General features: G+C 40.4%; 1 protein-coding gene across 3 annotated transcripts in view; it reads left to right on the top strand.

Annotated features, from left to right (window-relative positions):
• The window catches only part of CPAMD8 (C3 and PZP like alpha-2-macroglobulin domain containing 8), a 66,714-nt gene that overhangs the window by 9,778 nt on the left and 40,790 nt on the right, over positions 1 to 16,146 (top strand). For all 3 annotated transcript variants that reach the window (XR_004841701.1, XM_009636706.2, XM_035892244.1), the window contains exons 2-17: positions 2,083 to 2,234; positions 3,496 to 3,518; positions 5,984 to 6,149; positions 6,287 to 6,339; positions 6,812 to 6,829; positions 7,811 to 7,865; positions 7,997 to 8,110; positions 8,934 to 9,018; positions 9,270 to 9,378; positions 9,853 to 10,080; positions 10,254 to 10,424; positions 10,804 to 10,932; positions 13,180 to 13,369; positions 14,535 to 14,707; positions 14,817 to 14,966; positions 15,077 to 15,238. Coding sequence is in view for 2 of the 3 variants with exons in the window: in XM_009636706.2 (XP_009635001.2) it covers positions 2,083 to 2,234; positions 3,496 to 3,518; positions 5,984 to 6,149; positions 6,287 to 6,339; positions 6,812 to 6,829; positions 7,811 to 7,865; positions 7,997 to 8,110; positions 8,934 to 9,018; positions 9,270 to 9,378; positions 9,853 to 10,080; positions 10,254 to 10,424; positions 10,804 to 10,932; positions 13,180 to 13,369; positions 14,535 to 14,707; positions 14,817 to 14,966; positions 15,077 to 15,238 (1,978 nt within the window). In the remaining variant the exon portion in view is untranslated. The remainder of the gene's footprint in view (positions 1 to 2,082; positions 2,235 to 3,495; positions 3,519 to 5,983; positions 6,150 to 6,286; positions 6,340 to 6,811; positions 6,830 to 7,810; positions 7,866 to 7,996; positions 8,111 to 8,933; positions 9,019 to 9,269; positions 9,379 to 9,852; positions 10,081 to 10,253; positions 10,425 to 10,803; positions 10,933 to 13,179; positions 13,370 to 14,534; positions 14,708 to 14,816; positions 14,967 to 15,076; positions 15,239 to 16,146) is intronic.

Raw genomic sequence — 16,146 nt, 5'->3', positions numbered from 1 at the left:
GGGGTGGGGCCGGGGAGGGGAGCCGCGGCGGTTCCCGAGCCCAGCAGCACGTTTGTACTCGCCGGTGCAAAAGTGCATAGCACAGGGAAAGGGGGGGGGAGAAGAAAGCCTCCTTAGAAATACCTGCCTCTAGCTCCTCCAGCAAGCGGCTGCAAGCTTTTATCTGCGAACAATTATTTAAGGAATCCGGGGTGTTGCGCAGGGGTTGCTGTTGTGCTTGGGGTGGTTGAAGGTAATGTTGGTTGCTCCCGAAGAGCATGTGAAACATTCTTGTGGGGAAAATCATCTGGGGAGAAACATCTCACTGCGGGGAAAGTTCTCTGGCTTTTAGAAATTGAATCCACAGCTTGTTCCAGTGTGTTTAGGTTAACTTTGATTAAGGTTTGCTTTGTTCTTTATCCCTAGCTTATTATAGCTCATCAACATCGTGAATAGCTGCATTAACTGAGTGCCGTGGAGAACTTATTTTCACTTGCTTACTAGAAAATTTTTCTCGTCCTGCCAAGTTTTGGTGTAACCTGACAGAGCTGTTAGTCAAATGTGCTTAAAGGATCTGTCCAGTCACTGTCAAGTTAACTGTTGAATTGCCAAGTTAAATATTTAATATTCAAATGCCACTTACTAAGTGATTTAAATAGCTGTATCAATGGACTGATGCTTCAGAAAGAGTTGCAGCAATTTAGAACAATGTGAATACATGTGCTTCACATATGGCACTGTGGTGCTGTGCTACAGAACCCTAATAGTTTGCTATTTCCAACGGCAACTAGATCAGCTATGTCTTTCTTACCAAGAATTTGCAGGCTAAGTAGTAACTTTTTATTGTTATTTATTATTGTTCTGTTGAATTTTCAAACCTGGCAACCATAAGGTTTTGAATCTGTAAGTACCCCATGCAATTTAACTCAAATGCCACAGAGATCTGAACTTCCTTTGGGGGTAATGGGATCTCCATGGCAATGAGGCCTGCTGTGAGAGAAACATGGGGTTGGAATTTGATAAAAGATGACTTGGGGGCTGTAAAACACCATCATCCTCATCCCAAAGTGATAATTAATCATGAACTAAAGCAACCTGGCTCTTGGAACTGTAGAAAGGCATGGGCTGAGAAATTGGGCTTAAAGAGTCATGTGAGGAATTGCCTTGTTTTAAAAAAATCCTTTTGGGTAGGAAAAACCCCAGAAAGGTGTGTCATGAAGAGAATATAAATGTGTTGCTTGCAGCCCAACGCATCAAAGAGCTCAGAGTCTGTAGTGCTTTTACTTGACAAGTTCATGGCGTGGTGCCATTCAGCACAGAGGAGTGGTGCAGATTCCATTCAGAAACACAAGGATTGTAGTATATACAGGAGGTCGTCTAGGGTGGCTTTAAAACTGTGCGTGTGCCTGCTAAAATAGTTCCTTCTTGCTGGAATTTTTAAACTTGCGGGATATAATTGTTTGAGAAAAAAAGTGGTAGCAGAACTGAGAATTTGAGCCCAATCTTTTAACTGCAGTTTCTGGGCTGCTTCTGTGTAAATTGGAAGTTTAGACGTGTTACATGTATGCAGGTCTGACATTTAGAAAGTGCTGAGTATCAGCACCGAGAGTCACTTCTTTTTTTATGTATCAAGTTGAACTATGAAAGCAGAGCTGTGAAAAATAATTTAGGCAAAAATGTCAAAGTATCTAAATTGTTTCAAAACAAGGCATTATCTACCAAACTCTACTGGAGGTTCAGGTACCTCCTTATTCTTTCATGAACTTCAGACTTTTTATGATTGGCTAGTTGCATATGTAGTTTATTTATATAGAATATATAAAGAAATTTATATATAGAATACATGTGCAATAAACATCAATATTACAGTCTTTATTTAAATACTAAGCATTTGTAAGCCACTTAGGCTCTGTTCATTCCTATGTGCATTCTGTGTTCATTTTATGTACATTAGGTATAGGCCTGGACAAATGTGACCCTATGGGGCAAACATGTTACAGACTAGTCTGCTCTTTTCCTTCTGTTATACGTAAAGTGGCTTATAAATAAAGATCACACTCTTGCTGCTGTTCTTGACTGTCCACTTCCAATTTTGCTCCTCAGGGGCTATTTGATTGCGGCACCTTCTGTTTTCCGATCTGGTGTTGAGGAAGCTATAAGTGTAACCATCTTTAACTCTGTCAAGGAGACAACAGTCCAGATTCAGTTAGTAGTCAAAGGAGAAACTGTGTCACGAGGCCATGGAACAGTTCTGGGTAAGTTCCTGTTATTCTGAACTTGCAAACTAGTTTATAAGTTGAGGTGCTGTGGGAGCACATCAATAGCTCTTAGAGAATTTCTTTAGGTGATAACAGAACTAGAACCAAACTAATATTTAATTCACTGACTACTGCTAAACGTTCTCAGTTGATTGTGCTAATATGGTTTTGATGTATGTGATCCCAAACATCCAAGGCCAATAATTTTGGAACACCAAGACATACAGAGACCCTGGATAACTGATATCTAGGAGTTTTATAGTGAATATATTTCCTTTTGAAACCTGGATGTTTGACACTGGGGAGCTGTATAAGGAATAAGATAAGTTGACTTTAAAGAAAAATGTAAAATCCACATCATCATCCTTTTCTACCCTTATTTTAACATGAGTGCTGGAAATGCAATCTGCCCATCTTCAGGACTGAGTATTGCTGAGAGAGGTGGTAATATTTGTGCAGTTGGCTAAGTCTCTTAAATCCAAGACCTCTCTGTCCTGTGTGTAAAGAAAAAAAGTGTTTTGATTATGTCCAACTTCATTTTCACTAGCATAAATTCATTCAGTGTTAAGTCCAGTAGCGCTTCTACCACTGCTAGTAGTGGTGTAAGCTGTAATGTAGACAAGGCTCTGGCAATTAGGCTCTTTAACCATCATGTTTTAACCCTTCTGTGTGTGAAAACTGGGAGTTACATAGAAGCCACTTCCTTTCTTAGAACATATTGTCTCTGTTTTTATCTTCCCCTTGTCGTCTTTGAAATTGGCTGACAATTGCTAAGTCATTCAAAGGGAGTGATGCTTACACATGTGGGCAACATATGCTAAGGAGAAATCTTAGGTATGGATGTATCCAGCAATCAAAATAGATTCTATGAATGTTTGTTTTGAGAATTATTCAAGTCCCAAAAGAGGCCAGGTCCTTTTTACATCAAAATACTTCTGTAAGCATAGGATGGCCTGTGCTGAAACCTCAGCCTTGGTGGTACTCTCTAACCATAGAGCACTTTGCAGTTTACCCTGGGCAAAAACTGTAAATAAATGTGGACCACGTTTAATTTGGAGAACTCTGCTAGGTCTGACTTGCTCACCCTGCAGATTGTTTTACACAATGCATGAAAATTACTTCAGGTGAAATCATAATGAAGGGGTGTTGCACTTAGCAGCTCTGTGACATGGGGTCTCCTTTCACTCAAGTGCAACTTCTAAAACGTTAGTACCTTAGCTTGAGAAGAATAACTCTCTCTCTTTCTCTCTCATTTTAGATAAAGGAACAATTAAGCTGAAGGTGAGTGTCAATTATTTTAAGATGGTTTTGGTGAAAACACGAGGGACTTGCCTTCAACCACATCAGGCATTGCTGTCTGAGCAGCTGTGGCACAAATACAGGACACATTATGGTGCACACACTAAGGATGAAGCAACCTTTGCAAAAGGAAGAGTGGAGAGTGCAAAGAACAAAGCTTTATCCATCCAAGCTCATCTGTCAGGCCCTTACACCACTGCAGAAAATCAGTGGCTGAATCTGTGGCTCATTGCTCAACATAAAGTTCTATGTTGTGATTATTTTATAAGAATGGCAGTAGATATTGCTGCGTAAGTGACAGGGAGCATTGGACAAATCACAGAAATCCATAGAAATGGTAAATTATTGAACATTGTGTCTCTGCTAGTTATCCTGGTACTACTATTTGATTTAAAAAACAAAGGCTTTCATCAGTTTTGTCTATGTTTTAGCCTTTGACATTAGTAATATTTGTGCCATCAGCATAGTCCATGAAATGAAGTTTACCCACACTAAAAAGATAGAGGGAACGGAAGCAACTTTTTATTTCCAAAGAGGATTTGTAGTGGAGTGAAATGACGAATTTAAATGCAATTCTGGCAGAGGGTTCCACTAGCCATTAAAAAGAAATGATGTATGCTTACCTTAGTAAATCACACTTTTTAAAGCAATATCTGGCTTTATTTGAATCCCTAGGACACTGGAGATCTGGGGTGCAGTGAAAGGTAGTCATTCTTACAGCAGAAAGACATCCTCTGAAAGATCTCCCCTGCTTTGCACCTTGCGTCATTTATCCTTCCTCATGCCAAGGAGTGAGCTAAATGCTACCAGTTCAGCGTTCACTGTTCATTGAAAGAAGTAGTCTAGTTTATGCTGTATGTAGAACAAAGTGATACCAAACAGAGAAAAAGGAAGCCATTTTTATGGTTTCTGTGAGATAATTTGGCTGTGCTTCCACGCTAGTACAGGACCTTTGTCTGTATCCCTCTTTCTAAATCTTTGAAAAGTGGGGTGTAAGTTCAAAGCAATATGAGTTTTCAGTCTTGTTGAATATGCGCCATCAAAAATTTGGAGCTGGAAGAGGTGTATTGTGTATTATGCTTGGTGATTTGTGGTGGAAGATTATTACTTCAAATGTGGGTAAAGTAGAGGTAGACTGAAGAACAAGTCTTGAAAGTTGGATCTCTTAGTCAGGACTTGCTTTGGAGTTGTCATCTCTGACAGGAGGTAAAGGGGCTGGGTGGAACAAATCATAAATATTTAATTGTGATGTTCTTCTGGAATAGCAGTAGCTAGTACCCTGCAGAGCTGGACAGTATGCTAGAATAATCACTGTAGCATATGATCCTGGGAAAAAAAAACCCTCCACAGGGCATCACTAGGTCTTGACTGAAGCTGGTCATGTCTGACTGAGTCTTTTTCTATGCAGTTCCATAAAAAAAAGGTCTGTTTTCTTTCCAGTGGATCCAGATATTTGGGAACAGTTCTCTTGTATTACTGTGGCACAGCATAGATGCCTTCGCTGCACATACTGCATCATCTATGTTGTCATTGGTCCATAAGTAAATTAAAACCTTTGATTTACAGAAGTCTAGCTGGCTTGGTGGTGGTCTGCCATGACTGCTTGGATCTCCTCTGCCTTGGTGGCATACCACCCTAGAGTTTTCTTTGCCTTCTTTGTAATTACTTTATGGCTGATGTTGGTACTGCTCTGTCCTGCCAGTAGTTAAACTGTGTCTGGGAATTAGGGTCTAGAAAGGCTTTGATACTTTCCCCCCTTTGCTGGGCTAATATACAAACACGTAAGTATGCATTCCTTTCATTTCAAGAAGGTATAATATAGACCTATGTAATAAGACACATCAGCAGTTACACCAAATGCTACAGTTTTCTTTATCCAAAGACTATCTCACTTTTGAGTAAAACCTGCAGTGTCATTGCTGACTTCAGTTTTATTTAATTTTTTCACTCTCAGGTTATGACCTATTATCATAATATTTCTGTATTGTCAGATTTTTTTTTTTTACTTTGTAATTTTTAATCTAACATAATTTTAAAAGTCTTTTCTGAGCAACTGGTTGAAAATGTGCAAACATGTATGTTTGGGGTTTGGTTTTTTTTTTGTGGTGTTTTTTTTTTTTTCTCTGTCGGTAGAGCTGTTTTCCATAGCATGGTTGATTTCCCCATGTAACACACCTTCTTTAGTGAAAGCTCTGCATGTAGATCAAATATCACTTTGCTTGAGTGATAAAGAAAGGGTAGAAGATAATTTCCTGTCATGTTTTTAGCATGACTTTGCCTCCTTTGAAGTTTATACATTGTAAAAGGTCTAGTATGTTCTTCATTTTCTTTTTATTACTAACACATAGTTACACTGAAATGCAGCAGGTGGCCTCTCTTTGCTCACTTCAGTGTCAATTATATTCCCCAGAAAGCTGAAAACCCTCACCTCATGGTCTGTTTTCTAGGTGCCTTCAGGACTTCGTGGGCAAGCACATCTTAAAGTCTGGGGCAACCGGCATCTAGCAGAGGAAGGCTACATTTTTCATAACTATACTACAGTAACCATTGATAGCAAAGGATCATCAGTGTTCATCCAGACTGATAAACCTGTCTATAAACCCAAGCAGAAAGGTAAAGTGACCTTGGAGAACTTGCCAGATGCTTGAGCTGCTTTCAGGCAAAACTTTTCCAAGGGTGGATTCTAGGGTGAGATACTCCGTTCAGTGCCGGCTGTGATGACTAATAAATTTCCTCTTTTCCTTTTTTAGTGTTGATAAACCTCTATACGGTGACTTCTGACTTGAGACCAGTCAATGACAGGGTAAAGAAAACTTTTCTTTCATGCTGTAAAATATGATGGAATGCTTGGTAACCTGTATTTTATTCTAATGTACATTTCTGCAGAAATATAATTTCTTAATCTACTTAGGCATATCTTGTGATTGCTTCTTGTTATTTACAATTCAGTTTTTTTCATTTGGTCACGTTACTGTTGAAGGAGAATACACGCTTTTGTAGTGCTAGCAAATACAGTGTAACTATGCCAAAGCAGTTAGGAGAATTTTTTGGAGACTTGCACTGTATTTAGGTAGTGCACAAAGTAGTATTTTTCTAGTTAGATATGTGAATGAATGTATGTTTCTCAGGCTACTCTTACCAAAGAAGAGGTGTTTAAACTTTGTCACTTTGTGCATCATACCTCGCTTATGTCGACTCAGCAGTTCATCGCAAGAAGCAGAAAAGTAGCTTTGTTTCTTAAAGCCTTTTATTCTTTTTTTTTTTTTCTCTTTCAGATTGAAGCTTATGTGGTGGTGAGTATCTGTCTGCCAATCGTCTAGCATGTATCCTGCAGAGGCACAAGCTTCTTGTAGCCTTAAGAGGAACAAGTCACACGTCTGTACCTATTCAAGTCCATTATGGCCATTCCCAACTGTAACCTATGCCATTATCTCTATCCCTGTGTCTTTAACTGATCTTTGTGTCTTGCTTTTTTGTTATCACCAACGAATATACTTGTTTTCTACTTCAGTTTCAGAAATCCATTCCCATTTTCCAGCCTGAGAAGAATTGGCTAGTTTCACTGGGGTTTATAAATGTAACAGTCCCACTCAATTTCTCCCTTCTTTTCAATGCAGACACACTCCTATCCTTCATCTGGCTGGGCTGATATAGCAGGGCCAATCTCATCTCTGCACCCAAACATTATGATAGTGGACAATAGAAATTCATGGCAAGGAAAGGGTGCTCCTGTCTTCTTCCTTATGAGGTGAATGAGAGGTTCCTTCTGTGTCTAGTCTTTTTTTTTTTTTTTTTAACCATATGTTTTCTTTAGCTGTCAGCAAGCAGAAGAATTCACCCTCTTCCCTTGTTTGCATTCAGTCACAGATTTAATGCTGACAAAAACAGCGGGATTAATCTCATCTGACTTTGTCATCTAAAAATTGTCTTGCTAGTTGTACAGCTCCCTCTGTGAACAGAAAGAAAGCATCTTCAGAGGCCAGTTCATCCCATCCCAAAATAGGTGTCTTAAGATAGGTGGAAGATCTGCTGCTTGACAGTGCTTACTTGTGTGCATTGGCTATAGAAGCAGTGTCCTTAAATGAGTACTGAATTTTAGAAAGCAAATACCCCCGGTAAAGTATCTTCAGAAAATTTTGGGTAGATTTTAGTTACATTTAAGCTGTTAGTGAAGTGTATGTATTGCAAAATGAAGTTTTGTTGCAAACTGAGTTAAATGTATTAGTGATATTCATTTTTACTGTGATGTTTCTCATTCCTAAACCACTATGCAGGATCCTCGAGGGTCTCGTATGATAGAGTGGAGCAATTTGAAGCCATTTTGTTGTGGTAAGTTTGGGGTTTTTGTTTTTTTTTCTCAGTGTACTGTTGTTTGCCTTTGCTTCTGCTTATACTGAGTTGTGTTCAGTAAGCCTTGACAAGGGCTGATGAGTGACACAGAGTGTTTTTTTCTTTTTCAGGTATTGTAAATATGAGTTTTCCTTTGTCTGATCAGCCAGTGTTTGGTGAATGGCTCATCTTTGCTGAAATGCAGGGGCACACGTACAACAAATCCTTTGAAGTTCAGAAATATGGTGAGTTGTATCCAAATCAACCTTGACTATAACCCAAGCGTATTTGGAAGAACAAAATGTTATGAAATGTTTTTACTTGAGATGAAACACCTGAGAAATAATGCATTTAAAATGTCACGAGGAAAAATTCTTCAGAGACTATGTACTTCAGGGATATAGACACAACTTAACCAAGCCCTTTGTTCATGTCCTCCACACTTCATAAAGTAAAGGACCTGAAATGGAGCGTCATATTGCATGATCTATTCATGTAAGAAAGATTTAATTTTGCTTTGGAAAACTCTTTAAGATTCTTTCAGTCTGTCAGTGCTTTCCGTCCTTTCCCAGAGACCTCCTTGGAATTTTGAATTCTTTTTTTGCTACCCCCTTTTCAGTCTCAAAGTCTCTCTGTGATGAAAGGTGGGCATCGTTACACCCAGCACACCATCTATGGCATCTGACCTAATCGCACAAGCGTTTATAGACACTGACAACTGCTAGTATCTCAGCTCTGTTCCCGACACATTGTGGAGGAGTCTGTAGTGAGGTGCCCTCTTTACCATGTATCTAAGAGAAAAATCTTGGGCTCAAATCCTGCAACAGAGATCCCTCTGAAAAGAAGTAAAAGTCCAAGGGTCTGTTGCTGAGGTCATCTTGCCAAGACAGTCTTGATTTGCTACTTTTGTTGATCCGTTCTCTGCCGAGTGCTGTCCTGCCTAATGTTAGCTCCACTGCCCTCATCTGACCATAAGCAGTGATCTTGTCAGAGGTGTGTATGCTTTTGCTGTACTCTGGACCGCAAGATCTCCTTGAAAAGATTCTGTTGTATTTCTTTTCATTGTAGTATTACCAAAGTTTGAGTTGCTGATTGATCCCCCTCGCTACATTCGTGACCTTTCACTGTGCGAAAAAGGAACTGTCCATGCCAGGTAGGAACATGTCCCAAATAAAGTTTCATTCCTGTGGATTGTAGTACAGCCACAGGATGGTGCAGTCACTGGAGCTTGCATCTCATCTGCAGCTGATTGCTGGTCATCATCAGAAGCTTTCCAATGTAAGAGCCTTCGTAAAATATGCTAACAATAACTTTCTAGATGTGCAGGTCACATGGTGCTAGCCTTGATATAATCAGGAAAGCAGAAAACTCCAGAAGTTATTCATTATCTTCTTTCCATTTCAGATATACATTTGGAAAACCAGTGACAGGAAAGTTAATTGTCAATATGACTATAAATGGCGTAGGGTACTACAGGCATGAAGTGGGACACCCTGTCCTTAAGACCACACAGGTGAGGGAGACCGTTGAGTCAGCTGTGATAAAATGCTCGATCTGTACTCTTTGAAGTGAATACCACAGCTCTGTTTTATGTTACTGGTGGGAGATCAGAAAATAAATTAATAAATGTGATAATTGGGTCCAGCTAAATAAAAATATTACATATTTTTACATGGTATGTTTGTGATTTGGGGCATGGGAATTTGTTGGCATAGTATTAATCTGGTTTTAGTTCATACAGGGCTGAGGGAGAACATGAGAATGAGGGACTGTTACAGAGCTAGTCCAGACTCTGGATAAGGGAGGAAAATGAAACTTGCTTTCTTCCCTCCTTCCTTCACTCATTCCCTAACAAATTCCCTCTGCTCCACATCCTTTAAAAATAGTGCTGCAAATTCCTATCTACTGCCTATGCTTTAGGTTTGGCTTCTAGATCCTTTTTGAATGAATGCAAACTTGTGTTTCCATTCCCCAACACACTTCACAGATTGATGGCTCTGCTGTTTTCGATGTGTGTGTGAAAGACATGATGCCAGCTGATGTTCCGGAACATTTTCGAGGCACGGTCAATATCTGGGCCACAGTGATCAGCTCTGATGGGAGCAAGCAGGTTACATTTGATGACTCCACACCTGTTCAGAAACAGCTGATTGATATCAAGTACTCCAAGGATACCAGAAAGCAATTCAAACCTGGACTACCTTACAAAGGAAAGGTAACAGTAAAAGTAGACGCCCTGATGACATGTGACTGATACAAAGTTATACTGACTTGATCCCAGGATATTACACCATGTTCTGGTGTGTTTTTCCCACCTGCTGCTTCTGTCATTGACTGGAATTGCCTATAATATAAAATCTATTGTTCTGTAAATTAAACACTTTGTAGGTAGAAGTCACTTACCCTGATGGAAGTCCAGCTGACAGAGTCACTATCCGAATTAAAGCTGAACTCACACCAAAGGACAACGTTTATACAAGTGAACTGGTATCAAGAAATGGCCTGGTGGAGTTTGAAATCCCTTCCATCCCTACAGCTGCCCAATATGTCTGGCTGGAGGTGGGTGAAAGCTCTTTATAGGATTAGCAGGCTTTAATGTAACTAATCTTGTCAAACCTGCCCTTTGTAAATCAGTGCTACAAACAGGAAATCAGTGCCTTTTAGCTTCAACTTCTTCATTTAAATGCAGCAAACACTTGCTTTGTTTCTTGCTGCAGATAGAACGGATGTTGATAACCATCATGAAAAGATGCTTTTCCAAATACAGCTTAACCATAGTAGTAGGGGTCCGATATTTGGAGAGTATTTTTGCCATGTAAAGATGACAAGAGATGAACAGCTGGAAAGTATAAAATGGGAGATGGGGATACAGGGTAAAGAGAGAGTACAAGTTGGGCTTTTTATGCATGCATAACATTCAGATGTAACTTTTGTTAAGACCAAAGTGACAGCGATTGATGGGAAACCGTCTGGGGATCAGTATCTGCCAAACTACTTGTCCATCAGTAGCTGGTACTCGCCCAGCAAGTGTCACATCCAGCTCCAGGCACCAGATAAACCTTTCCAGGTATGTTGGCTTCATGTTCTAGCATGGCAACAACTGCATTTCTTGGCTTAAAGTACTTTGTTCTAATTAAGTATTTCTAGCCATTTCTGTTTCTGGGATCCCGGACTGTTTATTGTTTCCACTACAAAGGTTGAAGTAGCTGCATTTCAGCCACCAAATAATTGTTCACTGTGGGCTGCACATGGTTCTAAGCCAAGTACCTTTGATGCTTTGCGCAGCATCTCCTTCTCTCTGTGTTGTGGGGACAAGGGGGAGAGGATGGATATAGGTAATGACAACATTTAAGTTTTTCATGTTTGAGTGTATGTTCTGGGCCCATCCAGTAACACTCACATATGAAGCATTGGGTGAAAACGACATGCTTTAGTTCAGGTCAACAAACACTGAAAGACTGGAAGAGAAGTTAGTGGGAGCAGCTTAATTAAAGATCCACATCAGGGCTATGTAGTCTTACTAGAACTGCCAGTTTAAATCTCAGCTGGATCTGTTTAGTCTTTAGTTATCAAACTATGAACATAGTTATCTTGGGTTTTTTTGTTGGAGCCTCTCTAAAAATGTAGTTCTTCCATAGAGAAGTTGTCATGATCTCTCTCCTAAAGGGAAGTTCTGATTTAACCATGATTTCTGTTGCATATTGTTTTACTGAGTTATTTACGGTTCTTCTCTACCCAAGAAGATGCTCTGAGGGTCTGCATATTGCTTTGCAAAAAAAAAAAAAGCAGGTTTTGGCAATGTACACACTTAGATTTCTGTTATCAGCAGATCTGTCAGGTTGGTTTCAGACTCTTTGTATCTGAATAAAAGCATTTTTTTATCATTGCATTTCATGGTAGTTTAATGGCTAATTAATCTTTTACAAGTTTCCTGAGGTATGGAAAGGGGATTATACACTGCTAATCTGAACACATTGTTCTTATTATAACCTGATTAGAACTAATTCTTCTGTGGGAAAGCTAGGAGTTGGATGACCAGCTGATGTGGGAACTGTTTCCCTGCTTTGCCAGCTCTTACTGGGTGTTCCAATTAGCTACATTCATTTTTTAATGAATTGTTTCATCATTTGCACTGGGGAATTCTTAATACTTCAAATATTTAATGTCACGAGGCACTTCTTGGACTCTGTGGCATTCTCACTGTATTTAACCATTAGCAGCTTTTTGTACTCAGGTCCTTGCCATTTTGGTTTGTACCACATGTACATTCTGGAAAGATAAAAGTGTTAGTGCTAAAGAAAGAGGTTTTTCAAAAGATTTCATTGGGATTTCACATTGCTATTCAGCCTTAACAGTCTTAGTTGGGCATTGCTATGCTTTAAATGGCAGGAGGATCAGGAATGGAAGTTGATGGAGAAATCCTACTTAATACAAGTGTTAGCTGTTCCTTGTATCCCAGAAGCAAGAAGTTTGTGTTCCTAGGAAAATCGGCTGCTCCACAGACTCAGCCAGACATGTCCTAGTCCTAATGCCGTGACTGAGCACCAATGTTTGTTCTGTCAAGACTGGCAGTATTTGGGGGATTTTGTCTCCAGGGGATTCAGTACTTAGCGAGTACCTCTGGGTATAGAACTTCACCGCACAAGAGTGCAGGAAGTCAGTGTGCTGCTCTGAAACCTGTCACAGGCATCAGAGTTTACCCAGAAAAAAGAAGCTCTCTTCTCATTTATTTGTTTGACAGCTCCTTGAGTGCCAGACTTGCAAATTAATATCAAGACTTGTGTAATTTGAAAGCATTTTCCCTCAGATCTATTCCCAGTAATTTCATGCCACGTTGGTTGTATTTGAATTAGTATTTGCCATATGAAAGTAATCACTGTGTATAATCTCAATTAAACTGCAAAGACTATCAAACGCACATCTCTTCCCACCCCCAACCCATCTCTTTCTTTTTTGGGCTGGACTACTGAAGGGGTGTCTAAAATTCAACTGATTCTGACAGCTGCTCTGTGCCAAAAGGCTTAACTTTCAGGATTCCAGAGATTCCTTTATTGTTTTCATTAATGCATACAACCCCCCAGCCCATTCTCCTGTTATATTTGCAGGGAGTGAAGAGCTGAACACAGGCCCCTTTTTATTGTGAAGAAAGTCCATGAGAACTGTGCTAATGTAATATACTTTTCAATGCATACGTTTCTTAGGAGAGGGGTCGCATCTCTTGTGGACTGAAACCCAAATAGATTTCTGTGCTTTATAAATAAAAAGTGTGCATTGTAACAGACCAGATCTTTTGCTTTTCTGTCTCTGGGTGCAGGTAGGAGAGGAGGCTTGGATTGCAGTGAAGTCCACATGTCCTTGCAACTTCACCCTACATTATGAAGTGGCATCGCGAGGCAACATTGTCCTTTCAGGACTGCAGTCCAGTAACATCACCCAGCAGAGGAGCAAAAGAGCCACCTTTCCCTTTGAGAAGAACATTGATATCACACACTTCCCAGGAACAGGTAGCTAGTGTCAGAAATGCAAACTTGTCCCTATTTTCAGGGAAAAAACCCCTTTCTGTAAACCTAAGTATCCTCTTTTTTGAATTTGTTGCTCCTTAAAGGGCATAGAATAATTCTGTGCGAGAAAAATAGTGACCTCCATTGCACACGTAGTCATATAGAAAAAAGATAAGTATCTCCAAGAGGGATAACTCTTGGAGAATTTTCTCTAGTCTTTCTGTAGTCTTTCCCTGTTAAGAAAACTCTAGTCTGTCTTAATATGCTTGGCTTGGGATCAGCTGAGTGGTAAAGAAAGCGTATTGTGGGGCTGGGGCAATTTACTAAGCTGGTTGAGCTTGAACTAGGAAGAGGATGTTAGATGGCCTGATAGCATGGATCAGGCTAAAGGAGAAGATCATGCAGTTAGCATGGGGAAGGGAAGGGGAAATGTGGGCTTCTAGTTTGTACAAGGAATAACAGCCAGTTTCAGATAGTTAGGGGAAAAGTAAAAAAAATTTCCCTAGATGTACCCACATGGCTTCTGGTAATCAATGGTTTAAAAATCTGCAATAAATTTCTGCGCTGAAGGTTGGTTCTGAGCTGGTGTATTTACAGGTTGCCCAGAGACATTGTGGTTGCTCCATCATAGGAAGCGTTCAATGTCAGGTTGGATAGGGCTTTGAGCGACCTGATGTAGTGAAAGATGTCCCCTGCCCGTAGCAGTGGGGGTGGAACTAAATGATCCTTAAAGGTCCCTTCCAACCCAAGCCATTCTACGATTCTATTTAACTGCTGCTAGTGAAATGATGCTCTATAAACTGCATAATCCTTTTTCAAACCCTTTTATACTTTTTCTCTCAGCAGCGTTCTGAAACAGTAGATGCCCTTTTTTGTTTATTTTAAATGTCTTGATAACTTAATTGTGTATTTCCTTGATTTTATGTCAGGAAAAACACTGGGTAGTCATTCTCTATCCACCTTCTCCATACTGCTTATTATGTTACGGGTGCTAATTGCCTATCAGCTTACACACGGAAAAGAAAAAGAAAGGAAAATGATTCTGAGTTCAAGAAGAACATGGGCAACAGGGAAGGATACAAGTCCTGGGTGGAGAGTTCTGGGTCCTGCAGCATTTTGGATGGTGCAGGAAGAGAGTGACACTGTCTTCTTTACAATTTATTTTTAGCACCTACCAGTATCCCTGCAGCAGAAGTTGAAGTCTGCATGACATTTCTCCGGTTCTCAGTAGTTCACAACATGGCTCCCTTGGGCCGTCTTCTGGTGTATTATGTCAGGGAGAATGGAGAAGGGGTTACAGACAGCCTGCAGTTCACGGTGAAGTCCTCCTTTGAAAATCAGGTATTGTCAATGTAGCTTGTGGAGAGGAGGGGGTGGCGCCTTGTTACTCTTTGTAGTTTTGTCTGCTGATTATGAGTCAAGATAATGGGATTTAATGTTAAACTCCTAGGTTGCAGTGGCGCTCTCAGCAAATGAGACCAGACCTGGTGATGTTGTGAACATCAAGGTCAGAGCTGCAAAATCAAGCTGCGTCTGCGTTGCCACTGTGGATAAGAGTGTCTACTTGCTGAAGACAGGTTTTCAGCTGACAGCCAGTCAGGTAAAGGAAGCTTAAGGCACTGATGTCTGTCTGTCTTAATACTGCTATCTGCACTTTACCTTTAGTAAGTAGCCTTTATAAGGACAGCAGTCTCTTTGCTTTCTCTGCAGGTTTTTCAAGAGCTTGCAGAATATGATGTATCTGATGCTTTTGGAGCTCCGAAGGAAGAAGGGCACTTCTGGTGGCCAGGCATGTCCTCACGTAGACGCCGTAGATCTTCTGTCTTTCCCTGGCACTGGGACATCACCAAGGATGCTCGCTTCGCGTTTACAGTAGGAAGAATCAGCCTCACTTCTCTGTGGAGTGTCTTTTTTACTTTCATGTTTGCAGGATAATTTTCAGCTCCGTAGGCCGTTATTTTTTTCACATCAGAGCTGTTTCTCCAGAGAGTAGGCTGAAAAGTAATTTCCGAGAACAGACAGTACACTGTTCCAGCAAAGATATTGGAGAGAGGTGCTTTGATTTTGGCCAATCTTGAGGAGAGGGCCAGATACCCTGTTGGGTGAAGGAATTCATGCTCATGCTCTGGAGAACCAGACAGGGGACCAGAAGGTTCCTCCAGCCATGGGTGAGCATGCAGATCTCTTCTGCAGTTACTTCGACAGGGAAGGAAGGTGGAACATGAGTCTTTCCTTCCAGCCTTCTCCCTTTCAGACTATCCTTTGGAAATCCTTTAAACTTCTTTCCTGCCCCAGTTCTGCCAGCTTCTGTGGCCATCTGTGTGAAAGATCAGTGCTGTTTTCTTTGTATCCTTGATCAGGTTACCCTCTGTCTATTCATTCTTTGTCCTTTTTGCAATTTTAGCTAACATGTTCTATTGTGTTGTCTTAAACCCCATAGGCTTCCACATAGAACCCCAATGCCTCAATCTCTTAATCATAAACTCTAAATCCTCGTTGCTATCCACTGCTGCAGGACTCGCTGCTTCTTCTCGCCCTGTAATCTGTTGAGGTTTTTGTTCTGATACTTTTTTTTTCTTACCGAGAGGCATAAACTCTCAGGAAAAGATACATATGTTAATAGCTGGTATGTATGCATTGCTGTATACCTCATTTGTAATAATTGGATGTGTATATAAAGAGAACAAAGCTCATATTCCCATTGGTGTCTGGGAACTGCTGTCTCTTATGAATAAGTGCATTTAGGGGACAGAGCTGGCAGACAGCTTTCTTATGAATTC

This window comes from Egretta garzetta, unplaced genomic scaffold (assembly GCF_000687185.1).
Source record: "Egretta garzetta isolate BGI_Z169 unplaced genomic scaffold, ASM68718v1 scaffold4, whole genome shotgun sequence".
NCBI classification, from domain to species: domain Eukaryota; kingdom Metazoa; phylum Chordata; class Aves; order Pelecaniformes; family Ardeidae; genus Egretta; species Egretta garzetta.
This window is presented reverse-complemented; position numbering and strand designations above follow the sequence as displayed.